The sequence below is a fragment of the Sarcophilus harrisii genome, chromosome 4 (assembly GCF_902635505.1).
Source record: "Sarcophilus harrisii chromosome 4, mSarHar1.11, whole genome shotgun sequence".
Classification (NCBI taxonomy): domain Eukaryota; kingdom Metazoa; phylum Chordata; class Mammalia; order Dasyuromorphia; family Dasyuridae; genus Sarcophilus; species Sarcophilus harrisii.
The window spans coordinates 121831359-121850056 of record NC_045429.1 but is presented as its reverse complement, the minus strand read 5'-3'; the positions used below and the strand labels follow the sequence as shown (position 1 = coordinate 121850056).

General features: G+C 38.8%; 1 protein-coding gene across 3 annotated transcripts in view; it reads right to left on the bottom strand.

The window, feature by feature from the left end:
* The window catches only part of FRMD1 (FERM domain containing 1), an 84727-nt gene that overhangs the window by 4352 nt on the left and 61677 nt on the right, over window positions 1–18698 (bottom strand). For all 3 annotated transcript variants that reach the window (XM_023503330.2, XM_023503331.2, XM_031937467.1), the window contains exons 4-13: window positions 17955–18034; window positions 16759–16835; window positions 12948–13134; window positions 11613–11768; window positions 8525–8590; window positions 8218–8286; window positions 7158–7332; window positions 3865–4188; window positions 3621–3728; window positions 2474–2553 (exon numbers count right to left, since the gene is read on the bottom strand). In XM_023503330.2, the coding sequence (XP_023359098.1) occupies window positions 2474–2553; window positions 3621–3728; window positions 3865–4188; window positions 7158–7332; window positions 8218–8286; window positions 8525–8590; window positions 11613–11768; window positions 12948–13134; window positions 16759–16835; window positions 17955–18034 (1322 nt within the window). The remainder of the gene's footprint in view (window positions 1–2473; window positions 2554–3620; window positions 3729–3864; window positions 4189–7157; window positions 7333–8217; window positions 8287–8524; window positions 8591–11612; window positions 11769–12947; window positions 13135–16758; window positions 16836–17954; window positions 18035–18698) is intronic.

The window sequence follows — 18698 nt, the reverse complement described above, 5'->3', positions numbered from 1 at the left end:
GTCTTCCCATTTGCCACACTCATCATGGGAGGGTAGATGTATCCTACCAGGTTGAACTGAGAGATCTCAGAAAACTGCTCCAAACTCCAGTGGGGAGGGATGAAAAAGTAACCAGATCCGGGGAATACTGGACATCACTATTTAGTATTGCTAGACCACCTATCGCTGGCACCATATTCCATCCTTGTGATCAAGATCTTTGCCCTAGGATTACTGACTAGGAAATACTATCATTTTCCCAGATATTATCTTTCCCATCTCTTCAATTATATTCTTGAGGGCAAAAAAGAAAAAAAATATATAATTATGATTAGCATTTATAGTATTATTTAAAAGTGCAAAGTGATTTCTTATTTGGCCCTCACAAAAACTCCTGATATTCTACAGATGAGGAAACAGACACAGATTAAATAATTTATTAAGGGTCACACAAATGGTAAGTGCCTGATATTTTTCTGACTATTCATCGCCTTACCCACTGCCTCTTATTTCTACATGTGCTAGCTACTTGGGTGGTTAAGTTTTGTTAAATATCAAAAGTAAGAAATGTATGTTCCAGGGTCCTTTGGACCAGATTTGGGTGCTGGAGGTTCTTTGGGGACTCTAAAATTTTTTTTAAAAAGATTTCTTTCTTCTTGAGAAGGGGGATAGCAAAAAAAAAAAAAAAAAAAAAAAAAAAAAGCAAAAAACTATCACCAGTACTGAGCAATGCCAGCACATAACTGGTGCTTACTAAATGCTAGTTGACTGATTGACTTATCAGATAATATAGAGGGAAAAGACTTACTATCCAAATATGAGTTAGATTAGACAGCTCCTAAGATCTCATTCAAGGTTAGCAACACTACATATAAGCTTGGTCAAATCTGCCAAGCAGTTGTTTTTCCAAATTCAAAAGACACCTACTTTGTGACAATCACTGTATTCAGTGCTGGGGAAAATACAGTTTAAATAAGACAGTCTCTGCCCATGGGAACTTGAATGATGGATTTGCTAAAAAAGGAAACAAAAGTTAAAAAAAAAAAAAAAAAAAAAAAAAAAAAAAAAAAAAAAAAAAAAAAAAAACAAAACCCAACATTCATAGTCCCCAGAATATCAACAATATGGTCAGAAATTGAGGATTTTTTTTTTTTCTGCAATTCCCAGAGTAAATATGGAGTGTACCAGGAACCAGCCTTAAATGAGGAGCAAAGAAAGGAGTGGGAGGTTTGTAGACTCAAAAAAATCTACTAGTATCATGCTGCGCCTTTGGGGAATGAAAAGCTTCCAAAAACTGGTCTCTTCCAAAGTCATGTGGTTAAATTAATTCAAAAAATATCATAGGCACCAGGCTAAAGTATAATCCAGTTTAAAAAAAAAGTCATGTGCTTTCCCCAAATCTGGCACCTCTTTCCTAGATATTGGCCCAAATGACCATTTCTGCCTTGCCACCCCTAAAATTCCAATACTATTAACTTGCACCTGACTCCTTGTGTCTGATGAATGCTTTTGTCTTTCCATTTGCAGAGAATTGACAGGTAAGGCCACACCAGTTAAGACATTATTCCTGAGTTTCTTGAAGAGAGAAGGGTCATATCTGTAGGGCTTCTACTTCAGAGGGTCTCACACAATACCACATGCAATTTGATGCTTAATGAATTCTTTGTGAGGATGGTAATAAGGAAAACTTCTGAGTTAGAGGCAGTTGGGTAGAACCAGATTTGAGAGATTTCACAATCCTTTTTTTTTTAAAAGAAGTGCTTTCTTTCTGTGTAGCTGGCATTCAGCCCCTTACACCCCTAACATACATACCCTGAGGACACGTGGCCAAAATAAAGAACAAGGGTAACCGATTTGAAAGGTATTAAAACAAGATGAGTTCTAATCAAGCTGTGTGTGTGTGTGTGTGTGGGGGGGGGGGGGGGGGGGGGGGGGGGGGGGGGGGGGGGGGGGGGGGGAGAGAAGAGAAGTTATCACTGCCTTCAACAGAGACCTACTCGGGTACATCCTCCAAGAGAGGGTTTTAGGTAATGAAGTGGTTAGAGTACAAGGTTACAGAATCAGGAAGACCCGAGCCACTCAGCCAAGTTTTCCTCAATTTCCTTATCTGTAAAATGGGGATAATAATAACACCTACCTCCCAGAGATGTTGTAAGGATTGAATGAATATTTGTAAAGAAAGCGCCTAGTACAATACCTGACACATAGTGGGTACTACAGAGTTATTAATGTTGTTACCAGTGTTGTTATTAGTGTTTGGGGTAAAGTCAAGAGGAAAAAGTTGGGCTGTTAACATTCCAACCTTCACAGGGGGGCATAAGAATGCCCAGTTGTACTAATCCACATATGTTGGTAGAAAAGCTGGACTATGACATCTGTTATCTACTAGAGATGAAGAATATAAGGTTCAACACTTATGTGGATATACTTAAAAAAGTTAAAAAAAAAAAAAGACCAAGGACATTCAACTGGCACACAAGTCACCCTCTTGTACCTGGTTAAGGGCTTCAACACTCTGACCCTTCATCTTGACCAATGTTATCTGCACCACAGCAAAAGGTTCTTGGTGAGAGGCTGTAGGAAAAGAAAAGCCAATAAGGATGGTCCACCACAGGTTCCTAGACTCATCCCCTCATTTCCCAGCCAACAGCTCTCCCCCTCCCTTGTTAAAGCTTAGAACTCTTAACCTTCCATGCCAATCTGCCCCTGAAAGTAAGTTCAAGGGTACGAAGCTAAACACTTTCCTCAGGGGCTACATACAGATTGACCCACTGAAAGATGCTGTTCTCCAGGAACCTTTATTCACTCTGCCTTGCTTGCATATATCAGACAATGAGTTGTTTGAAGCAATTTGGAATTTCTTTATTGATACCCATTTATTTCTGCCAAAGCAAATATGAGGAAAGCCACTCACAAAACAAATTACATATCTTCAATATTTTGAGAAGGAAGCATTTATCATATTTATCAATATTTCAGGAAGTAATTATTTATTTTAAAACCACCTTGAATGTAATTATGATGATAAAATTGAAGACTAGCAATGGTTTAATGGTAAAAGAACTTGCCTTCAAGTGGGTAATGATCAAAATCCTAGTTCAGACATTTTTAGCTGTGTGATCAATTGCACGTCCATGAGTCTTTTTTTCATTTACAAAATGGCCATAAGAGTCCTTTCATCACTCTTTTATGATACAGGGAAATTTAAGGTTCATGTTAAAGATTTAGAACTAAGGGTATTTTCAGTGCCCTTTAATTCAATGCTCATTTTACAGATGAGAAAACTGGGGCCTGAAAAGTCTGTGTCCAAAGTCATACAGGGAGTTAAGTAGAAGAAATTGAAACATGAAAGCAGAGTCTTCAGACTCCAAATCTACCATTTACTCTCCACATCACAGAAATACTTTGTGATATTTAAAGCAGTATAGAAATACAAGGAGTTATCTGCTTGCTATGCCTTAGGTTCCCTTCTTCCTCTCTCTTTCCCCAAGAAGATTACAATATAAATTAGAAATAAAAGAAAATATAATTCTTTTGTTTTAACATTATGAGGAAATGGATGCCCAGAGCCTCATAATTAAGCTGGATGTAGAACAAGGAAAGCTTTCCATGGTAACATTCCGAAATTGAGTAGTTCTCACCTTTACAGTCATGCAGAGATACTCCTTCATGTGTCCGGTCCAATCGGTTATTCTCCAACGGATCACCTACTGTCACATCTTCTGGTCCATCTACCATCACCTCCACCTCTATAGCAAGAAGCAAAAGAAAAGGTATTTGAGATCCCTGGATCTCAGGGAGCTAAGCTCCTCACAGACAAAGCAAACTCTCTTAGGAGGCCAGAACCTCCCCATTCCTGGACTCCCGGTATCCCCACTCACTCACCATCCTCAGTTCTCCCTTTACTGCTGCTGTCTATGCCAGAGCTGCTGTGGCTGGTGGTGGAGCTGCAGAACCTCTCTTTACCATGGCCCAGCTCCATGCCAAAGGGCTCGTCCACGGACATCTCCACGGACACTCGGTGTCTGGAGTCAGCCTCGATGCCAGAGGTGTGGGAGCTGCCGTGGCTGTCCGTGGAGCGGTGGGAGAGCCGGTGGTGGTTCCGGCCACTGCCCCTGCTGCTCCCACTCCCATGAGAGTGTTTGTCGGACTGGTCCAGGTCCATCTCCAGGGTGTCACTGATGTAGGACTCTCGGTAACGCTTCTTTTCTAAAAAGGCAAACAAGGAAAAAAAAATTTTTTAAAAGGAGCAGTAAACAAGAAGAAAGGATAAATGAAGGAGGAACAAAAGAATATGTAAGGATCACCTAAAAGACAATGTCCTGCAGTAATGGATAAAGAACAGAAAATGCTGAGTTTGGGTCCTATTTCTAAATGCTATAGATGACTACAATACTCCAACTTTCAGAGAGGATAGAAATGGCCAATTCTAATTTCATAAAACTGTTTTTGCACAAATAAAATTGTTATAATTATAAAGGAAATTAGCTGGTGGAGAAAAGCTTTCTCTGACAGAGCACCAATAAGATATATACAGAATCGATTCTAATTTAAGAACAAAGAACATTCCCTAATAAAGTATACAAAAAAAGCAGTTTCACATGGAGAAAACCAGAAAACATGAAAAAAGGCTCCAAATCACTATTAACAGAAGAGAGATAAATTAAACTCTGAGGTTGCAAACCTTATACCCACAAGATAGGCCAAGATGATAAAAAAAGGAAAATGATTATTGTTCAAAGGGCTGTGAAAAAACAGAAATATTGAAATACTATTATGGTGGAACTGTGAACTCTTCCAGCCATTCTGGGAGGCCACTGGACATCAATACTAGGAATCAGAGAAAGAGAAAGAAGAAAACTATCTATATATGTTTTGGAATGGCAAAGAGCTGGAAACTAGACAGGTGTCTATTAAATGAGAAATAGTTGAACCAGTTATGATATCTGAATGTCAAGGTAATATTATTGTGCCAGTAAGAACTTAACACAAAAAGAAATGGTAAGATTTCATGAACAGACACAGAGAATAAGTATAAGTAATATTTATACAATATTTATTTATAAATTTTATTTATTTATACAATAACTTCAATATCTTTAAAACAAGAAATCCTGAAAGAATAGAGAATTTACAAATTCTGATCAATTTAAAGGTAATCATGATGCCATGATTCCATTTTCCATGTGAAAAATCCTGCTATGGTGCAGAATAAGTAAGACATTTTTGTATAGGGCCAATGTGGGGATTTGTTTGGCTTGCATATTTCTTTGATTCAGGGATTTTATTTTTTTCCTTAATTTTGGAAGAAGGAAAGACAGTGATGGAATTAACTAAAAAACAAAAGTAAACAGGAAACACTGACAAACAGGACAAGCTTGGAAATATTATGGTGAACATACTACATGTTTTAAGAAAAAAAGCAAGCTGTTTATGAACAGATTCGGGCTTAGAAGTGCTTACCTTATGGGGTACTTATTAAGTTCAAATAATGAGTTTCTTTCTTTTTTTTTTTTTTAGATGAGGGAAAAAATGAAAGTGTTAGCCTGTATTTGTGGAAAGAATTTCCTTACCTGGAAATACCTTAAACCAATGAAATCTACTAAAAATAGATTCCCCATAGATCCAGTCCCTATCTCTATCCCTAGTGAGGATGGAAAACAAAAAAAACAAAACCAGAACTATCAGCCTGAGGTCCAAGAAGATGGACCACATGGGCTTGAAAATGATGACCCTCTACAAGGATACACATTGATATTTTCAAGAGAAATTATCGTCTCCTTATCATTGTTTATTACTAAGCGGCCAAAGAGGGCACTCCCTCCCCCACACCCATTCTGGAAGGAAGAATTTTCACACAACAAATATCCCCACTTATGCTTTGAAGAGATTGAAGCAAAACAAAGTTCTAAGTCCAATCTTCTTCCTCTTCTGCTCAGTAAATCCAATCATAAAATGCTGATTACAATTAATTACTATTATTACCATTTGCCTTTTGAAATCTCTATCCAGAGAAACACAGGACAAACTTTGGTTAAAATGCTTTCTTCAACCTGAGTTTTCGGGAGAAATTGAAAATGGATGTCTATGACAATTTTGTCTCTATTATAGCAAGAGTGCCAGGGCTGGCTGGGAAGACCAGTAGAGATGGAAGCATGTGGAATTCTTGGCAACTGTTTCTGAGGTATTGCAGAGCTCAGCTAAATGGATTCATTACAGATCAAAGGAATGTGGAGGCTCTGCCCATCCATCACTTGGTAAGCCATCTCCCTTGTTCCTGCTCCTCCCCACACAGACAACAGCTCTAGTTCAGGAATGCTGGCCCTTACAAACTGAATGAGAGCCATTTGGGCTTAATTCAACTATAACATTCAAGGTAATGCAAAAGGCATAAATGTAAGGCTGGCAGTAAGATGAAGAGGAACTTGAAAGACTGAGAAAATAGGTAACGTGAGTGAATCCAACAACTGTAATTGGGAGGGGAACCAATTTGAATTTCAGTTTATGTACTAGAAAGTGACATAGTGGACACAGTGGAAGATCCGAGTTCAAATTTGGCCTCAGAGACCCTAAGCAAGTCACCTACCCCTAATGCTTCAGTTTCCTATCCTGTGAGGTGAACTACAAAAGAAAATGGCAAATCCCTCCGGTATCTTTGCCAAGAAACCCCCAAAAGAAGTGACAAAGAATCAAACAAGACTGAAAGTAACTAAAAAAAAAAAAAAATTGTTAGAAGAATTTGAGGAAGTACAAGAACAGCTTTATTGGTCAAGTCCCCAGCTTTTTTTTTTTTTTTTTTAAAATCCAACTTACATTTGAAGAAAAGAATGCCGTTTTCAAAAGGCAATCTAAACCCATCCCTGGAAAACTGTTAGAATTAAAAGTGGGAGATAAGACTTTGAGAAGGAACAAACTAATTCCTCCTTCATCCCTCTCTCAAACTACAAAGTATTCCCAGGAGAGAGGGAGAATAGCACATTACTGAAAGCAATACACATTCCTATCATCTGGCTACAGGTACCATATGGGGTAACAAAGAGAACTTTTGCACACATATCTTCCAGCCTTTTTCCTTACTTAATTCACAAACTCATACAGGCCACCAAGCCAAAGAGAAAAGGCAAGGCTTCCTTCAGAAAAGCCTAAATGCTATTGAATGCCTCTTGTTCACAACCTACCTTCTGCTTCTTCCAGCTGCCGGATCTGTTTTAGCACTGGTTGGATATGTAGGTAGAGCCGATGACTGTTACTGAGTAATTGAAGTAAGTGCCGGGAACGGAATGGACAGCCCGTGTAGTAGACCAGTTTCCGAGCAGAAGGCAAACCATCTGGCTGGATCTCAAATTTTTTCCCCTGAGTAAAACAAAGAGTTGCTCTTCTTGGAATCAAAGGGTTGTGATGCTCTAAAAGGTTCCTAGGCCTAAAAGCTACTTACTCTCTTCCCTTCAATCTAGAGCTTGACAGGTTCACTGATTATCTGGTGGTCACTGGATGGGGCAAGGACTCCAGGATGGAAGATGAGTTATCAGTATAGAGTATATACTGATTATATATATACACACACAATATAAAGTCCATAGGCCCTATGACAAGGATCAGAGAAGAGGGGATGTGGCAAATACATAGGTGGCAATTTTCATACTAGGTATAAAATCATGGCGGTTCAGTATCAGAGTCTGGAATTAATCCAGATACAGAGGACCCTTAAAGAAATGGAAAGTTCCAGACTTCATTCATGAGGGAAAAGAGAGATACAATGTGGAACAGTGTCAAAAGCACTGAATTTGGAGGCAGAGAACCTGAGTGTGAATCTAAGCTTGTCATTTCTCTGTCTGGGAGATTGGGTAAAATCACTGCAGCTTTTCTGGACTCAATTTCCCTGACCTATTAAAAAAAGCAGGCTGGACTGTATAACCTGTTGCGATCCATCCCCTTCAGTTATAAGTCTATGATGGTCATAATGCAGTCCTCCCCCTACCTCCCTAGGGATCCACTGCCCTATTCCTTTCAGCACCTCAGTATTAAAGGTGTGTATGTGAATACACAGATACATTTGTAGATAGATCTATAACTAGATATAGTGTTTCTCTAGGCCAGGGATCATAATGTCCTGCAGTATCTAGACATAAGGTTTATTATTAAATGTCTGAGTGTTTTTTATGATAATGTATATTTGCACAATTTTCTGGATCAATGCTCTGCATTGAGATGGAATCACCGATGTTCCTCTATACTCACAAGAAATGCCAGCTTTCCAACATGTGACCAGGGGAAGTCATACAGCAGCTGCCGGGAATGGTTTACCTCCTGTAAAATAACAAACAGAACCTGGTTTGAAGTTGGCCAGAAACTGGGATGAGCCCAGAAGTGGGGGGGGGGGGGGGGTGGGGCCTAGATTGCCTTCAGGCAAGAGAAAAGAATGTTAACAATGCACACAGCCAGTATTTTTGCCTTCAGGGAGGTGAAAATACTTTTATAGGGTTGGGAGAGTGAGAGAAAACTGTTTAGCAACTCAAAGATGAGGAACTAAAACCTCTTTCATTACCTGATAAATGTGCATTCCTTTTAGGGTCAGACCCAGGACAATTGTAGGTCGATCTTCCTTCTTATCCTATAATGACACAAAAAGTCAGTAGGGTCAAGAGTTGTGTGTTTGCCTAGGTATGCATACAGACACAAGCAATATTCCTAAAGCAAATCAAAAGGATGCCAGAGGGTTATCTGACATTTGAATGTAGTGGATGCCTATCACTGAAAGATATTGTGTGTGTTTTTGTGTATGTTTGGGGGTGCTGTCTGTAACTTCTGAACGTTTGAGGTCATTTACCTACAGACATAATGTTATCTGTGATTAGCAAAGGTCATAAATCACTACTTTTTGCTAAATAAAATCCAGGTCTCAATATGACCTCTGACCACTTTCCACGTTCTGTGGACAGAGAGAGTCACTCAGGAAGCGCTCCCCAAAGAACCCAATAAAAGCACCACTGTATTGCCTCATCTGATGAGACCTTGCTGCACTTAGAGATCAGCAACTGGACACATTACAGACAGAAATCACAGACTTAAAGAAAGGGAAAGCAAAAAGATACATGTTTCAGTGGGAAAATGAGCAAAGCGCGTTCCTGCTAGGTATCCTTTGGAGAAAAATTATGTGGAAATCCAAGCATGATTTTAATAGAAACAATGGTATACATGGTAGGTAGGTTCTCAGACCACACCACAAACTGGACTTAGTGAAGTGAATATGGAACAAAGACTCAGCATTCCCTCTTTTCTCTTTCTCCTCCCAATCCTATCAGAGAGCAGGGCTCCACACTGGGAGATATCTAAGTCTTTCTTATTTATTTATGTTTGGAATTGGGAAACAATGGGGCTGGAGGTGGAAGAAGAGATCCCGAATAATACTGTGCAACTGCTCTTTTATAGTACAGGGTATATGTTGGGGAAATAAATGGCAGATTGTACTATCTGCAGAAGAATTGTGTCTCATGCACTTCCCCCTTTGTTTTCTGCTCCTCTCCACCCCCACATCTCCAATTTTTGTTTCTTCTTTTTTAGGGAAAGTCGTACCCAGAGTCTAGATGAAATTTGGGAATACGCGTAGGTACATATGTCCTTCCTTCCTCAACCCAACCAGCTTAGAATTCAAGCACAGGTGTTCATGCTCTCTAGCTTAATTCTTGTTCTGTCTCTTTTCCTGAGAGAGCTTAGCTTCCAAACTACTGATCCCTGATTCTTGCCATTATTGTGAGAAAATAAAAAAAAGGTTTCTTTTTTGTAAAGCAAAATGCTCATTATTTTGGTATAAAAGGTATGTTTCCAGTCGGTACAACAAAGAAACGGCCTTTGACCTAAAATTCTAGGCCACGCTGAACTTCCTGAACTCCACCTGTCCTAAGGGAAACCAAGCCAAGCTTCATTAAACCTAAACAACCTGGATAAAGCCCACATGGATTGATGGTCGGAAATTCTTCCTAATAGGATGAACTAGTTTGTAGTCTATGATCAAGTAAGGACACAACCATTCCAATAGACACGAACACAACTGCCACATCTGGCCTGGGAACAAACACCACACAAAGGGACCCATCTGGGCAGCCTCCCAGGCCAGCTCCACATCCACCCACAGGAAAAGCAAGAACCAACAAGTGAATCTGGATCCGCTTTCGTAAGTCTGTACGGTGCCTGTGGCTATTCACACAACCAACATGCCCGGCTCTTCCAAACAATAATTGCCAAGGCCCTATCCTCTTGTAACTGATTACATCACCCGGCCTAATTTAAGGATCAAAAGTGCTGCCCCTCTTCCCCCCAAAAAAATCTGCTTTTATCACAGGCACCTTGATGAGAAGGACCTTTGCAGACAGGACTACCCAGGAAACAGAAATGCACCAACAGGGCAAATACAAGCTATGATTAGATCATCCCAAAGCCAACCTAAGCTTGCCTTTAGGCTCCCTGAATAGACTATACTATATTCTTGAAAATAGATCCTAGGCTTCTTTCTTCATGAGCCATGTATTCTTCACCTCTTGGAAGAACTCCTATAGTCAAATAAGGAGGAAAAGATGTTGGCGGAAAGATGGGGGAGGGAAAATGAGAGTCATGACAGATGAGAGGTTAAACTGACATTGGGCTTGGAGCCAGAAGTGAAATTTATTTCCCCCAACCATCCCTCAGAGAACTTGATATCTTCCCCTCATCAATGTTATCAGAGTAAAATGAGATTCAAGTGGGGATTCAGAGAAATGAAGGAAACAAGTATTGGGTACCTTCTGGCCACTAGCAGACAGGCAGCTCTCGACCCCCTGGGACTGATGTGATAGAAGAAAACTGCTTAGGATTGTCTACAGAGGCAACAAAAACTGACTAAGAGTTTGAGTCTGCCCTAGATCCAAAGGGCTTACAGGGTGCAGGTCAAGACTTCCCTATGCAGTACACCTCCCTTACTGGGAAGAAATTAATCACTGCGCCCAAAACGTCCCTTCTCACACAATCACTTAAAGCCTTTTGCCTTCATGCTAACTCTGTCCTGGATCTCTAGGTACCTCTCCCCACAATACTTTACCTCCTAAGACTACCATAGGGTCTAAATCTTTGAGATTCTTTGTTATAAAACTTTAAGAATCACAATGGAATTTCCCATCATCTTTTATGATTTTTTCTAGGAGGCTTCTAATCAAGCCCTCCTAGGTAACCTTGCTCATGACAGATAATAATTAAGTGCTGTCACCTTCTCGAACCTTAGTTTCTTTATATGTAAAACAGGGAGCTTGACTTAGTTAACTCCTACAGATTTTATTTATTTACTTAATATAAATATCAAAAATAATATTGATTAATAATTAAATAATAAACATAATGTTTATTACTTTAATTATATATTTATATAAATTTACATATTATTTTACTTAAAGATTTAGAAAGCACACTGAATCATCTCGTTTGATTGAATTTGAAAATGGAAAACTTCACAATGACAGACAAGAGCTAGCAGCCTTATCCTTTGTATAAGCATTGCAATTACTTCTTGATAGAAGGAAGACATTAAAAAGGAGTGTAGTTTATTAGGGCTGAACCTGATTAACTTTCAGATAGATTAAAGGTGCTCCTCCCATGTTCTAACCAACCTTTTGTAACTTGAAAAAATGAACAGGCACATCTTCCAGCAGACAGGACTCCTTGATGAACTTCAACACAGCCTCTTTGGTGGTTATCCCCTGCTGCTCTCGGTGAATCTCTGGAGCATGTTTTAAGATGTAGTCCCTCCCTCTCTTTGTGATAATCTACAGAAAGAATGTCAAGTCAACAGTTCCCTTCACTTTCCTCTCCACCCCCATTTGACTCACTTAATTCCATACTTCCCTCCAAGACCTAGGATGACAATCTAGAATTGAAAAGAACTTCTGAGATGCCCTCTACTAATTCTAACATTTTATCAATGAAAAATCTGGTGCCAAATTAGTGACTTACCTCAAAATAAGCAATAAAAAGCAAAGCTAGAATTTGAATCCAACTCTTAATCCACTGATCTCTCTATAGTTCAGTACTTATTAGCTATGTAACTTTTTTTTTCCATTTAAAATTTGTATTTTTTTTTTTTTTTAAGCAACTTTGTCAAATATAGCAGCTACTCTTATATGCTGCTTTCTACTGTCTCTCTGGCATTCCCTAACTAAACAAGACAGCCACTTGAGGACAGAGATAGGATCATATGGAATATGTTTGTATCAGTTTTACTCAGTTTCCAGTCAACTGTAGGAGTCAGGTCCTATTGATTGACTAAATTGTGGCAGAGAAGGGATGAGAATTTGGGGTCTCTTGAATATAAGATTAGAACTCTTTCCATTAAAGTTTCTTCAGTGTCCTCATTTATTTAAATCAAAGAAGAGAGGGGGAACAGGCAAAGGGTAGATGTTGAAAAAATACAGGAATAAGGAATGTATAGAGTTCACAGAAATCTTACATCTATACCATGAGTTATTTGAGAAAAGCATCATCTTGCTCTTATGACAGCTGGAAGGGAGCTGGGAGAACACCTAGACCAACTGCTTCATTTACCTATGTAAAGAAGCAGAGACCCAAGTAGGCTGTCACTTGCCCAAAGTCATCCAGGTATCCATCCAGTATTAGATAACATTTGAACACAGGCCCTTTGACAACAGCCCTCTTTTAAAAATGATTAAAGCATCCAATAAAAAACAAAACAAAACCAAACTTTGGGGGCAGACAGATGGTACAGTGGATAGAGCACCGGCCTTGAAGTCAGAAGGACCAGAGTTCAAGTATGGCCTCAGATACTTAACAATTCCTAACCAAGTGACCCTGGGCAAGACACTTAACTTCAATTGTCTCAGGAGGAAAAAAAGAAAATCAGTAAAGCTCAAGATATTTCATCTGTTTTCCAATCACCTCCTGAGCATCAGGCTTTACTAAACTACGTTATAAATAGAGGAAAATCTTACCCATTGTGGGAAGTAGGAATGAGGTTCAAAATATTTCCCCACATGGATGGTCTCTCTGTAGTTGCCCAAGTCTGCCTGCAGGGCATAGGCAGCCAATAGGAAGTAGACTTCTTCCTTGTGGGTACACTGGGATCTCAGCACCTGCTCCTTGAGGTGATGATAGTAGAGACGTCTTGCAACCTTGTCACTAGAACACAAAGAGAAAACATAAATAGCACTTTGAAGTCTAAGTGCTGAGGCAGCCCTATAGCTGAGGCTGAGCCATAGCCCATCATGTTGTGAGCAAAGGAGGCCCCAAAGGGCATAGCAGGAACCAAGGCCATTTATGCCCTTCTCTGGCACTCATTAGGAACAACATTCTTTTATAATTTCATAATAATATAATAAATTATTTTTAAAATAATCAAATACTCATTAATTAAAATTAAATAATGATTAGTAATATATTACATATTATACATTTATATATTACATACATACATATTATAAATGGAGAGATTGAAATGATGGGTCATCTATGCATTCATCCAGGGCCATCTCCAGTCAACCTGATCTATATCTTGCCATTGGACCCAGATTACTCCAGAGGAGAGGAGAGAGTATGGCTGGTGATCCTGAACACTGGCTTCCTAATGTCATGGTCCTCATATTTTATATATATCTATCTGTTTATTTATCTATTTAACTCATCTTACTTATTGGATATCTCTTTGGGAATCAAGTATTTCTTCATCCTTGGATAACGATTCAGTACAATGGGCACAGCAGACCCTAAGACAGTGTGGCAAAGTAGAAAGAGGACTAGTTTTTAGATTGGGAAGGTTCAAGTTTGAATCCTGGCAATACCATTTACAAAATAGTGCGACTCTGGAACCCTGTGTCTCTTCCTAAAGTTGGACTCAATGGTCCACGAGGTTCCTTTCTGGTTTTATAATCTAGTTCTTGATCTCAAGAACATCAGCCATGTTGTCATTCCTACAGCTGTAGATACTTGTACTAAAATATTTACTTTGGATTATTCCAAACTGCATATTCATCATCATAAAATTATAACCATAATGGCTCATGTTTATAACTCTCCTATCACTATCCTCCTAGTCACAGAGATTTGCAACTTACCTCACCCTGGATGTGCAGTCACAGCTGCCAGTTCTTATAGAATTGGCCTTCATATACGTCCTTATTCTCTCTATTCACATGGCCAACACCTTCAATCACTTAGATGATTATAATAGTCACCCAATTGATTTTCCTAGCACAAGTTTCTCTTTTCTCCAGACAATTACACAAGTGATTTTTCTTTTTCTTTCTTTCATGAGGCAGAGTTAAGTGACTTGTCCAAAGTCGCACAGGTAATAAAGTGTCAAGTGTTTGGGGTCATATTTGAACTCAGGACTTCCAGGGTCAACTGATTTTTCTTAAGCCTGGTCTGACCGATCATGTCATACATACTCTGGCTTTAGCTCTATGTTATCTCTAAAAGCAAATAAAAACCTTTTACTTTGGCATTTAAAGCTTGTTTACAACTTCTCTCCCCACTTCTACAGAGTTTCCTTCAAAATTCAGCTCAAACATTATTCCTAGAAACTTTTCTCAGTCTCACATGTGCTCATGTCTCCTCTGACCCAATTATCTTGTATTTATTTTGTACATTCTGAGACTCTGCCAACACTGTTAATACTAACAACAAAAATTTAAATATGACTTTAAAGTTCTTGTCTTGTCGCATCACTAAGCAGTGGACCTGAGATTCAGACTTAGACCTCTTGATCCCAAGCCCAGTGATCTGTCCACTTTCACATCACTTTGACCCTGTTAAGGTTTTTTCCTCCTTTCCTCCAAGGGGCCTGCAGAGAACACTCTTTTGGGAGGAGCCTGCAACCAGTGGCTTTTTCTAATGCTCTTTGGAATTTGTTCACATGATCAGTTGGTTTCCTGTCCACCAGGTAAGTCTTAGTTTTCCTTTAATTAATCATCCATTCTACTTTCCCTAATCTTTAATTCTTCCCAATCTAGAAGCTCCTTTACTTGTTGACAATAAGGTTCAGTCCTTCCCTATCCTTAAAAGAATTGCTGGACTTTACTATCTCACCTAGGTGAAAAAACAAACAAAAACAAAGGAAAAAAATCCCCAAATTATGTAAACTCCTTGCCTTCTCAATTCTTTGCATTCAGACTATATCACTGTATCACTAGCATACAACAGGCACTGTTGTATGACTGATTGGCTTAACCTTCAGCCTCTGGTAATTAATATTAAGTATCTACAAGTTGCTAGGGGCCAGAATGACTTTTGCCTCTTGAGTACCTTTGTGATTGCACTCTAGATTTGAGAGTGGCTGCTTAGTGCTAAAGGTAGCACTACAGTGGACTAATTTAACTGACTTTCAGGTCAGCTGTCACCAGTCCACTTCCTTATTCTCTTCTTAGCTCTTGAGAGAGTGTGTGCTTAAAGTGGGCAGAGTAGCCATCCTACTTTCCAAACCTCCCTGGAAGTTAAAAGTCTGGTGTATTCAAAGTCCTAGCTTTCCTGTCTCATTTCACACTAATTTATTAACCAAAGCTATATTCCAGATAAACTAGAATAGTTATTCTTCAACTTGTTCTGACTTTTGATAACTGGGTACATTCATACAGGCCATCCTTCCTGTCCATGGAAGGACCCAGTGCAGCAAACAGGGCTTTCCTTTTCCACAGCTGAAAGTGGTCCCGCCCTCTCCAATTTTCTCCTAAATTCGAACCTTTCCTCTACAGCTACCATATTACAAATTGCATCCTTTTTGAGAACACATCTAAATCTTTATATTCAACTGCAAATTCCATCCAGTGGGGTAATCATGGTCCATTTCTGCATTCCTGGCAAAGGGGCTTAGCTCATGGCAGACACCTGAGAAAGGTTCTGAAGCTTCACTGAATTGAGGGGTACCTCAGAATTATGCTAGTTATTTTTTCTCTGTTCTGTTCTCATCTTGTCACAGCAAAGGCGGAGGGATCAGAACTATATCGACCATCTTTTAAAGTTTTCAATCACAGCTTTCTAGGGTATTGTTGTTTTTAAAGATCCTCTTCCGGGTCAAAAAAGTTCAGATTTCAAACAATAATTTGAGGAGAAACCATGCAAGGGCAGCTAGCTTCACTAGTACTGAAGAAAGGGAGTGGGGGTGATGGGTCTGGCTTGTTTTAAACTCACCTAAATGCTTGCCCTGGATAATTAAAAAAGCTCTTTTGTTCACTAGAAAGAACTGGAGAGGTTCAGCTAGAATGTTGCCCCTATTCCAAGTGAATGGAACCCACTCAAATGTATAATCCCTTTAGGCTAAGCCTTCCCAACCCCCTACTCTCCACAGCAGAGGAGCCAAAGGCAAATTTCTGTGGTCACAAGCAGCTATGCAGAACATACAGTGCCACTTTGGAGAGGGAAAAAATCATTTCCACCCAATACCACTGAGATTGTTTTGTTTTTCTAAACAAAATTAAAATATAGATTAAGTTTACGCAGTCATTGGGGCTTAGTCATATATTTAATCAAGGACCTTCAAATTCCAGTTAACAAACTGAATGGCACCAAAAACTAGCAACCAAGTGAAATCTCATCTACAGAGTAAGCTCTGATTTTAAAGATATACAAACAGCTTCTAGTTCGCCTCCACAGAATCCCAGATTTCATTCTGACTATATAAGGTTCTTTAAAAATAATAAATGATTATTATATTACTTATTTTCTTAATGGGCGAGGGAGAGAATTTGGAACTCAAAATAAAAAAGTTAAGTCAACAACAACAACAAAACTGAATACATAAATAATAATTACCTTATAATTCTCCCATTTTCCACATAGTACTGCACTCTGAAGAAGGCAACAAAAGGAGGATTGGACTTCTCATTTCCCTGTAAAGACGGTTATAGAAAAGAAACAGAAATGAATCACCCCTGCCAATGGCTTTCATGCTGTGGATATTAGCATCCCAAGACCACACTCCTCCTACCTTTCTTTCCATTTTCTTCTGTGAAATTATTTTGTGTCCTTATACTTTGTCTAAATTATTGCCTCAACTAGTTTCCTTCCTTTAAACCAAAATTTAAGCTGTTTAAAAAAAAATCTCTCTCTCTCTCTCTCACACACACACACACACAAAATAAAACAATCACCCCAAAAAAAAAATTTAAACCTATGGCAAACTAAATGATTATGAAATAATTATGAAATGTGAAACTGTTTAAACTGAGATATAACTATGGGAAAATAAAATTTTAGGTTGATACAATTTGATTTTATTCAGTCATTTTCAATCCTATCTATTTGTGATCACAATTGGTTATTTTTGTTTTGTTTTGGGGAGGGGGGCGCTGCAGAGATACTGGAGTGGTTTGCCAATTCTTCTCCAGTTCATTTTTCAAATGAGAAAATAAATGAGGCAAATGGTAAACTGACTTGCCCAGGATCACACAGTTAGTGTCTTAGGTCAGATTTGAATTCATGAAGTGAGTCTCCCTGACTCTAGGTCTAGCACGTTATTTATTGCATCATCTACCTGCCCTCTGGCTCATTTTAAGATGAGGAGACTAAGGTAAACAGGGTTAAGTGACTTATTCAGGGTCACAAAAATAGTAAAATGTCTGAGACTGGATTTGAAGTTTAACAAATCATCCTGACTCCAGGAAACTGCACCACCTGATTACTTACAATGTGACAATGGTCAAAATTTAACCCTCTTCTGAGAACACAACTTTCCCAATGCTCCCCAGCTCCTAGAGGCCCTCCCAAAAATTACCTGTATAGATTTTATGTATTCTTAATATTCATTCTTATTCTAAATAAGAATTTAGAATATAAATTCTTTGTTTTTTGGTTTCTGTCCCTAAACACCTAGGAGAATACTTGACACATTGTGCTTAATAAATGTTTACTGGATGATTCTCTCATGAAGACCACCCTAAACCTTTTGCCAAATCCCAGAATTCTAATTAATCCTTCTGGCTCCCAAGTTCTAGTTAACCGGAACTTACTTTATATATCTCTTTCTTCCAATCCTTCAGAAAGTATTTGCTGAGCTTTTGCTCCAAGTCCATGAATATGTATTCATTGTCTGCAAATTTAAAAAAATAGTTATCAGTGCTATTGAATCAGTATACTTAGTATACTGATGGCTTAGTATACTATGGCTGGTTGGGAACTTTAATTGTAACACATATATCCCAAATTATGTTATATAGCTGGATAAGAATCCAAGGAAGTAACCTGCACTAGTACCAGCACCCTCATCCCTACCCCTACCCCCACATATTTATATATCTTGAATATATAGATATTGCAGCTATATAATGAACTAGGTTCAAGAGATCAGAATGAATGACATTTGGGAAAACCATGCAATACCTTCAATTATCTTAAATTGCTCCATATGCCATATTTTTTTATAGCAGTATTCTCTTGCTGATGCAATCTGGCTTACCAATTTTCAGAAAGTCACAACTTTGGTAGAAACATAATCACCGGTAAGTAAAAGGAGGTACCTTTTAACAGCAAGGTACCTACTAGGAAATGGGGTGAGCTGGTCACATGACGAGAATGAGAGACAATCACTGGAGGGTCTTGGCTAGATTGGAGGGCTTTGGCACTAATATCAGTAGAGGAATATCCCAAATAAGAAAATGTCACAGATACAAAGTCAGGTAGAGGTGCTGACCATACGTTTTTACCAAAATATTCCTCAAGTGGGCAAAGTAATGTTAATACGGTTTCCAATTTTT